This window comes from Cariama cristata, unplaced genomic scaffold (genome assembly GCF_000690535.1).
Source record: "Cariama cristata isolate BGI_N322 unplaced genomic scaffold, ASM69053v1 scaffold31923, whole genome shotgun sequence".
NCBI classification, from domain to species: Eukaryota; Metazoa; Chordata; class Aves; order Cariamiformes; family Cariamidae; genus Cariama; species Cariama cristata.
In genome coordinates this window covers 2969-12088 of record NW_009607144.1, presented here as the reverse complement: position 1 = coordinate 12088, position 9120 = coordinate 2969, and the positions used below count along the sequence as shown (strand labels likewise).

The window sequence follows — 9120 nt, the reverse complement described above, 5'->3', positions numbered from 1 at the left end:
TGGAGGTCTGTCTGTGCTGGCAGATGTCGTCTGCAGAAGCGTGCGGGGTGGCACGGTGCGATGCTCATCCACAGCTCCCCGCAGCCAGCCGTCCCCTGGATGTCCCAGCTGCAGGTCAGGAGAAGGAGGAGGAGATGCTCAGAGGATGGCAACACTGAAAGTCAAGTGAGTGGGACTAAGCGCTGCTCAGAAGTCTCAAGGGCCTGGAGGAGGTGCCGCCCAGCCCAACGCCAGCTTCCAGGAGGCGCTGGAAACCTGTAACCAGCCCCCCGTAATGCTGCATTTAAATGGGGTTAAGGGGACAGTCAGAGACAAAGGACACAGGAGCACTAGGACACAGCCATCGATCAATCCTGGATGAAATGATGCAGTGGTCTCATTTTGGCTGTATATTAAGAAAGGGCAATAGGGCAGAAATACAATTACTGTCCAGAAACACTGTTTTGTGGAAGGCAGGTCTTTTCAAACTCACCTGTCATCTTTTCTTGACATGATTACAGGTCTGTTTGATAGAGGAACGCTGCTGATAAAATAAAATTGCGTTTCTTCTGGGTATCTGATTTATTATGGGGTGACATTTTGATTAAAAATGTGTATTATATCACATTAAGAGGGCATATATTCAATGAATTAAAGACCAGCTCAGTGACAGATCTCCAAAGATAATTATTAATGGAGATGCACTGATGAGCGTTTTCTCTGGCAAGGGTCTCAGATCTGACTTTTGGGTTCACACTACTAGTCATTTCCTTTTTCAGTCATTTTGGAACCAATGCAACACCTTCCTTGGGACCGCTAGAGGAAGCAGGCAGGGGGAACAGAGGGTTTGCCAGCCCATCTTGACTTTGGGACCACCCTGATCCTAGGCTTGCACACCATCCTCTTTCCTTGAACATCCTCCCCTGAGCTCCAGCTTCTGCTGCATTTGCTTTGGGGACCCCAACATCTCTTTCTCATGAAGGTCAGTGCAGCTGCCACAGGACTCCTGGAAGAAGACTTCAGGTGGATACGAATCTGAATGTCCCTCCAGATGCCCACTGAATCCCCCATGGGATGGCCTGGCTGGTTCCCAGTGTCCCAAGGATGTTCACCTGCTGGGGTCATTGTGGCACATCTCATCTTTCTGCTCCCTGCCATGGCGGGGCTTGGGTACTGGTGGCATTTTTGGGCTCTTTTGTGGCAGAGCTAAATGTGCATCCCTGGGCACCTTCCCTGGGCTTGGTGGTGTGAGGCATTGGCTTTTTCATTTTGCAGGTCTGGGTGAGGCGATGCAGAGCTCCTGCAGTTGCCCAGATCTGACTGGTACAAGGCATAGGAACTCAAAGGGGACCGGGAGCAACCTAGGTGCCAGAGACCCCCATCTTCTCCTGCTCTACGACAGATACAAGGTCCCCAAACTGATGAAGTGACAGCAGTGGGAAGGAGATGTCTCACCAAGGATGCTCGGGGCTCTGCTGAGCCATACAGGCACTGATGATCTCTTTGCTGGAGCCCTGCTCCATCAGGGTGTGGTGCCAAGGTGGGAATCTGGAGGGGTCAGCTTCCAGCAGCAGTGATGACAAGGCTGGGTACCAGTGACAGCCATGCTCTGCCCACCGCCCAGATCAGGAGCTGTCAAGAGTGATCCCTGGGCCCCACTGAGCATCCTTTGGATGGCCGTGCCACCTAGCGCTCACATCAGCTGTCCCCTCCTGCAATGACAGAGCTGTGGCATGCCTTTGGGTACCCTCCACCTTTGTGTCGCTTTGTGCCCAGTCACCACCAGTCCCTGCTCTGGGGACCATGCTGCTGGGCCAGACTGGGAACCCTGCAGTCCTGCACTTTTGCTGACCAAACTGTTCCCCGACTGTGATCAGCACAGCCATGGTCGAGCGTGGAAAGGGGAACAAGTTTCTCCCTCATGCAGAGAAAGCAAAACTTGGTACTTCTCTTCCCCAACCAGGCAAACCACCGTGCATGCAAGTACATCCGCACCCCCCCCCCCCTGCCCCCGGCTCCTCTTCCTCCCTGCTCCCAGGGAAGAACTTCCAGCAAACAGTGCTGCTGCTCAACCTGCTCTGTCTTCACTCCCAGCAAGCAGGTAAGTTACCCCAAAAAACCTGGGGACATATGTCTCCTCTGCCACTGCTCTGCAGTCCTTGCTCCCTGTCTCCCCGCTTTTCTTCACTTCCCCCCTCCACAAGGGTTTAAAGTAGGAAAAGGGGAGAAGATGACACAGGGGAGAGGGGGCTGCAGGAATCTGTCCTTACTTCACGTGGTTGTGGACATCAGTGGGCTTTACAAGCTTGTCCCGGGCTGAGTACCTCAGGTTTGGGGGTAGATCTGTGTGCTCAGGAGATCCGTCCTCTCTCCCAGCTCTGTGTGTTGGAGATCTGGATCCCTTTTGCCTGTTTATCCCTCCTATGTCATGTCTCTTTGCATCCCTTCCTCACCTGTGCTCTCTATCCCATGTGGCCACTGCCCTGTACATCAGTGCTTGCTCCCCAACACTGGAATAAGCATCTTCTGCATGCATCTGATGTGTGACCACCCATCCTCAGGACATGCACCGAAGGGTTTATGCTGTGCTTCAGGTCCTGGGCTTTCCAATTCCACAGCCCTACCATGGGCACATCAGAGATTTTCAGTAACATCAATGATTTCAGATCACGCAAGGAAACAGCCTCAAAATCCTTCCGTGAAGTTATTTTCACCATTGCATGTGGTGTCGAGCTATCTGTATTGGACAACACATTGGTGGTGTGGTAGATCTGTGCGTGCATCTGATGAGAGTGCTTGCATGTCTGTGTCCAAAGCACACCTGTGTATTTGCTGTGTGCTTACCGCCATCCCCAATTCCCCCATCCCTGTGCTTGTAGGGAGGCAGGATGCAACCCAGGCTTTGGCTGGCCACCAGCACCCTGGCAGCAGTGCTGGGCATGGCCCTGCTGGAGGACGGCGTGTGTCGGGCACCAGATGGCAAAGCCGGCTTCCCTGGAGTCCCTGGCCTCGATGGGAGGCCAGGGCAGAAGGGTGACATGGGAGAACCAGGTAAGGGGAAGCCGGGGATGTGTGGTGCGGGTGGCCTGGGAGCATCAAGCCTCTTGGTAGGAGCTTCAAAGGCTGTGGGAGCAGCTTGGGAGGTGTCAGACATGCATGAACTGCTCCTCCTTACCACCTCTCCGCAGGGAAATCAGCACAAAGGACGGGCATCCAGGGACTCAAAGGGGATGCAGGTGAGCCGGGACCTCCTGGCATTCCAGGGAAGCAGGGCTACCACGGCGTGCAAGGCCTCCCTGGGCTCCCAGGGCAGCCAGGGCTGAAGGGGGACAAGGGGAAAGCTGGCAATATCTTGGAGCAGCCACGTCCTGCCTTCTCCGCCTCACGGAGGTCTCCACCATCCATGGGCAGAACGGTGGTGTTCGACAACATCATTACCAACCAGGAGAGCTCCTACAGTCCCCAGACCGGGGAGTTCACCTGCCGTGTTCCCGGACTCTACTACTTCGCCTACCAGGTGGTCTCCAGTGGGGACCTCTGCCTGAGCATCACCAAGAACAAGGAGCGCATGGTCAGCTTCTGCGATTACAACAGCCGCAACATCCTGCAGGTGAACTCGGGCAGCAGTGTGCTGAGCCTGGCCGCGGGCGACCGGGTCTCTGTGAGCACCGACCCTGCCAGGGGCAGCATGATTTACAGTGGCTCTGAGGCAGACAGCGTCTTCAGCGGCTTCATGCTCTTCCCGCAGACGGGCTGATGGACTGCCAGTCCAGACCTGCTTAGCACCAGAGCATCGCAGTGTGTGTGTCTGCATGTGTTTTCCCCCTGTGAGTGTGTGTGGGGGGTTTAGTACCACAGTAAATGGGGATGGCCCCAAATTGAGCTGCCAGATGGATCCTGTGCTTCCACCGATGTCACGAAGTGGCCAGGCTGTGTGTCACCACTGCAGCAGCGAGACCCTGGCTAGCAGTTACCTCTGTGCTGAGCCTGCCCGCTCCATCCCAGAGGCAGAGAACTCCTGGGCCCAGCAGCCCTTTCTCCTCCTGCATATTCAGACCCAACACTGGAGGGACCTAGTTGTCACTGGGGCCATTCATCAGCTGTGGCTCCTTGCTTCTGAGTGAGAAATCACTGTATACCACTGCTTCTGCCACACTAACCATTGCAAATATCTTTCTGGCACTGGGCCACTACTGTCTCTCACATCCTCCCCATCAGTATAAATAAACCCTTCTTCCATGACAGCTGCTTGAGTTTTCTTTCCTATTCATGTGTCTTCCCCGAACCATCAATGTCCCAGCCCACTTCCCAAGCTGCCCAGGGAGAGAAGTGAGCCCAACATGCCCCTGGCGAAGCACAGACCCCAACTGCAAAGGCAGGACAGGAGGGAACTGAGCGTACAAGCTGAGCTGGCACTTACAAGGAGGAAAGTGAAATCTCTGGGACTAGCTTATGTGTGTCCTTCCTCTGATGAGTCCAAGCTAGCTGTCCTGTACAAGGGTAAATACAGGCAGCTGATCAGGCACCTCACCCACATGGTCCTCTGTTGGTACCCAAACTCTCCCAGGAAGGGGAAAGGCGGCTGTGGTCCTCCAGCCTTTCAGCAAGGAGGCACAGGGACTTCAGGGCGACTGATGGGTTTGAGGGGTGATGGTGATGCAGTTGTGAGGTGATGCTCTTCTCTCTTTGGCTTGGGGTGAGACTAGTGGGCAGTACAGCAGGTTGCGCAGGTATCAGGCAGCCAGAAAGCATCAGGGAAGCCACGCAGGTGCCATACCCTTGGGCTGCTACACACATGTTGGGCAGTCAAATGTCTCCATTCCTGGAGGAGTAAGGAGGAGGCCAGATCATCGGCAAGGAGCAACATCTCAACCAGGGATGCTGGGGCCCCAGCAAATCCAGCACCCAGCAGAGCTGGTGGAGCACAGGGCAAGGTGCAGAGAGGACAGCCAGCCTGTAGGTCAGAAATCCTCAAGAAGCACCTTTCAGTCTCATTGCCTAGGGGTGCAGCATCTCCCATGAGGGCCAGGCAATGACCTTGCACAAGCCTTTCATTGCACAGGTGTCTCTGGCTCCATGGAACTGGCATGGGGCTCTGCTCCCCATCTGCTTGCTGCCCTGTTGCTCAGAAACGAGTCAAGGATGAGTGAAAGGCAGGCAATTTGCAGAGGGGCTGTGTCTGCAGTGGTTGGACGGTTCATGGCACTCTCTTAGCAGAGCCTCATTCCACCTCTGCCCTTCCAGCCCCTGCTGCTGCAGTGGCACAAGTACAGGTCTCCCTGGACAGCTAGAAAAGTGCTTGCTCAGAGGAAACAATCAGGCAGGAGGATGTGAAACTCGGCTGGGGACCAGCTGGGGGGTTCTGCATCCCCTAAGGCTCTTTCCTAACTCTGCAGCTTCCTCTGGGAGGCTGTCACAGAGAGTCACCCACGCTGTGCTGTGCTGGCAGGCAGTGCCCACAGCAGCCAGAGGGCTCAGCAGTGCAGGATCCTATGCCCTGCTCCCCCCGCCAGAGGTAAGAGGTGCTGCCGGGTCCTTCTCTTTGGGGTGGGCTGCACGGACACTCGGGATCCAGCAGCATGGCACAGTGCTGGGCTGTGTGAGAGGAGGAAGAGGAGGAGACAGAGGCACTGCCAGGCTGCACACATGTCATAGGGGAGGGATGCATGCCTGTGCTTGCTGGGGGAAGAGCCAGTCCCCTGGGCCAGGCACTGTCCTGGGAGAGCCCCAGCTGATGGGGGGCTTGATCCTGATGGGCAGAGCCAGGAAAGTCAGGCTGCTGCTCCTGGAGGAGGGGTAAAATCAGCTCCAGCCTCAGTGCAGCATGGAGCAAGGGTCTGCAGCAGCACATACATTTGCAGAGGGGTTGGGACACTCGACCGGGAGAGCTTGAGTGGGCCATGGGTACCACAAGACTCCATCCAGACGGAAAGTCCAACCCCCCTTGTGCCATCAGGGGCTGCCCTGGGGGTGGTGATGAGCCCAGGGTCCGTCTCCACATATCTGTCTCCCCACTGCCTGGCAATTGGTATGGGGGGGACACTGAGGGCACAGCCATTGCAGCCAGGTATTCCTGGTGCAGTCAGCCTCATAGCACAATATCTGCTTTGCCCCACATCCTGGAAGCCACCCTGCCGTAGCCCCTCACTCCAGCATTTTCTTTCCCTTTCCATGCTTCAGAGCACCAAAATGGGGCAGAGCTTCTGGGACATGCTCCGTCTGGTCTTCACCCTCCTACTCCTGAATCTGGGGTCTTCTGTGACTGGAGATGCCCCTCACAGTTGCTATGGGGCTCCAGGCCTGCCTGGTTTGCCAGGTGCGCCAGGCAAGGATGGCCGGGATGGGCTGAAGGGAGCCAAAGGCGAGCCAGGTGAGTGAGCAAGGAGGGGAACCATGTAGGCAGTTGAAGGGGGGCCTCTGTGGCCCATCTGCCTTGGTTTGCAGGCCATGGAGAGCATCCTCTGTTGTCAGGGAAGGAGGAGAGGAGACTGAAGAGAGGCAACAACCCTATCCTGTCTGAGGGAAGGGGCTGGAGGAGCCTTTCCCCACATCCTGCCATTGACGCTGACTCCCTTTCATTCCCCACCACCCCACAGGCATCCCAGCCACTCCTGCAACACGAGGGCCCAAGGGCATGAAAGGGGAACCAGGCAGCCCTGGCTTGCCAGGCAAGACTGGCCCCATCGGTCCCCCTGGTCCCCCTGGAGACCCTGGGACCATGGGCATAGCCGGAGAGCCGGGTATGCCAGGCAGCTACAAGCAGAAGCACCAGTCAGCATTTTCAGTGACAAGGCAGACCAGTGAGCACCCTCTGAAGAACGTCCCTGTGGTGTTCAACCACGTCATCACCAACACCAACCATGACTACAACATCACCACAGGCAAGTTCACCTGCAAGCTCCCCGGCCTCTACTACTTCGTCTTCCACACCTCCCAGACAGCCAACCTCTGCGTCATCCTGTACAAGAACGAAAATAAGATAGTCAGCTTCTGCGACCACAAGACCAATACCATGCAGGTCAGCTCTGGTGGAATCCTCCTCCATCTGCATGCTGGGAACCAGGTCTGGCTGGCAGTGAATGACTACAATGGCATGGTGGGTATCAGCAACTCCGACAGCGTCTTTTCGGGGTTCCTGCTCTTCCCAGACTAGAGGACCACCCAAGCCCACTCCAGCATGCCAGCCTCTTTGCCCTGCCCTGTAAACTTGCTGCTCACCACCAGGCTGTTGCTGATGCCTCAGGTTTCTCTGCTGGGTAGGAAGCCCCAGCAAGGGGGTCAGCCCCAGGCGCCAGACACAACCCCCTGGTCTGGGGACCAAGCGCAGGCAGCTGCTGAATGGGGGGAATAGGCATATCTGGATGCGCTTGCATCCAGAGTGATAGTGCCAAGCCCCCGGGGTCCTGCTGTCACCACCATGTACATCCACCCTGATAACTCCACATTACCTTCTGCTGCCAAAGCCAGAGGTCTCTCTGCATCTCTCCCCTTGCTACCTGGGTTGCACCAGGGACAGCCAGGTGTCCTGGAGCCGGCTTGCAGCAGCACCTTTGCCATAACCCAGATGTAGAAAGTGGCAATAAAACCTTCTCCAGTGTGCCTGGCCTAGTGTGTTTTTTCCTACGTGACTTGCCTTTCTGCAGGTGGGGCCCACATGTGACTAGATGGATGTGGTGTGCACGCGTGTGTGTGTGTGTGCACGACATCTGCGTGGCATCAGAACATCCCCGAACCCTTGCTGGTTTGGCCATGCTCCGCATCAGTGGGCATCACACACCATTCACAACCCTGGCTTTGCTCCGTGGGGTAGGACCACCAGCTGCACTGTCTGCAGGAAGGGGTGCCCATGCACACAGCCCCCACCTGGGGGGGGACCAAGACTCCTCCAAGCAGGGGCCCTAATACTCCCCTTCCTCTCCACGTGGATGCAATTCAGTTGCAGAGGGCCACAGACCATGCAGCAAACCTCCTTACCATTGCTCCAGTGTCTGGGACAAACCCTGACCAGGGACAGGGCAGGAGCTCACGGCTGTGGAGGCTACAGAGCCCACCAAAACCCAATGGAGATTCCTTTTTTCATACATTGTACAGTCGAAAGGGAGGTCATGTCCCCTGAACGTCCTGTGCTTCACCGCCGCAAGGCATCAGCAGAAAGCAGGACTGGAAATGCTTTTACCATAGGGTGAAATCACTTCCCATCCGCAACATTTAGGAGGGTCTGGGGGACAGATTCAAGATGATGGATGCTGAGATCCTGTAGCATCCTCTGGGCCTGCTGATACCTCCCAGCAGAGCTGGGTATGTGCGAAGAAGCCTGAGGGATGCTAGCTAAGTGCATGCACATTTCTGCAGTCCTGAGGGGTCACCCCAAATTTGTCTGGAGCTCATGGCAGTGTTCCCCATAGCAAGCACACCTGAGCAGGACCAGGGACCCTGCAGGGCAGAGCAGACATCCCTCTGCTCCCCGGGGCCAGAGACGTATGCCTGAGGGGCCTCAGGGCTGTTTGGGAATGGCATGTTCTGCTGAGCTGACAGACAGCATTTGTGGAGGATATGAAAGTGCCACTGAAGAAAGGGTGGGAGCTAAAGATAAAAAAGGGATGTGGCCCAGATCCTTTCACAATAAACTTGCAGCAAACTTCTGCTTCTCCTCACGGTCATTTCCAAGCAGGACACTCATGTGTCCTGCTTCGTCTCCCCATCTGTGCATGGAGAAGCTCAAGGTAAGAGCAAGGCATGGGCAAGGCTGAGCCCCAGCTTCCTCCTGCAGGTAGGAACATGCAGGGAACCCGGGAGCACCAGGGTGACAGTCACCCCCTGCATCTCTGGCACTTCACTGTGGCTTGGGGCAAAAAAGAAAGGGGGCTGCTGGGCTGGGGGTGGTGGAGATCCCTGAAGGGATCCTGATCACTCCTGCTCCATCTGAGGGTGGGGGAAGGGGGAGATGAAAGGGGAGATGGCAAAGGCCCAGAGGGGTGATCAGGGACTGAGCATCAGTCTGGCTGGTGCCCTGGGGGTGCTCTCCTGCCCTGAGATGCTCTTGTTGTCTGGTTGGACCTAGGCTGGGAGCCTGTGGACTGGTCCTTATACCTGCCGCATCCGAATCAGAGCTGCTGTGGCTGGGGGGGCCAACACACACAC

The 9120-nt window shown here is 56.3% G+C and overlaps 2 protein-coding genes across 2 annotated transcripts; both read left to right on the top strand.

The window, feature by feature from the left end:
• The first annotated feature begins 2867 nt into the window (after positions 1–2867).
• Positions 2868–3736, top strand: C1QA (complement component 1, q subcomponent, A chain). The gene is made up of 2 exons (XM_009696621.1): positions 2868–3030; positions 3168–3736. Exons 1-2 carry the CDS (start codon positions 2868–2870, stop codon positions 3734–3736), a joined length of 732 nt encoding a protein of 243 aa, XP_009694923.1.
• Positions 3737–6168: 2432 nt separating this feature from the next.
• On the top strand, positions 6169–7132 carry C1QC (complement component 1, q subcomponent, C chain). The gene is made up of 2 exons (XM_009696620.1): positions 6169–6349; positions 6576–7132. Exons 1-2 carry the CDS (start codon positions 6169–6171, stop codon positions 7130–7132), a joined length of 738 nt encoding a protein of 245 aa, XP_009694922.1.
• The last annotated feature ends 1988 nt before the right edge of the window (positions 7133–9120 follow it).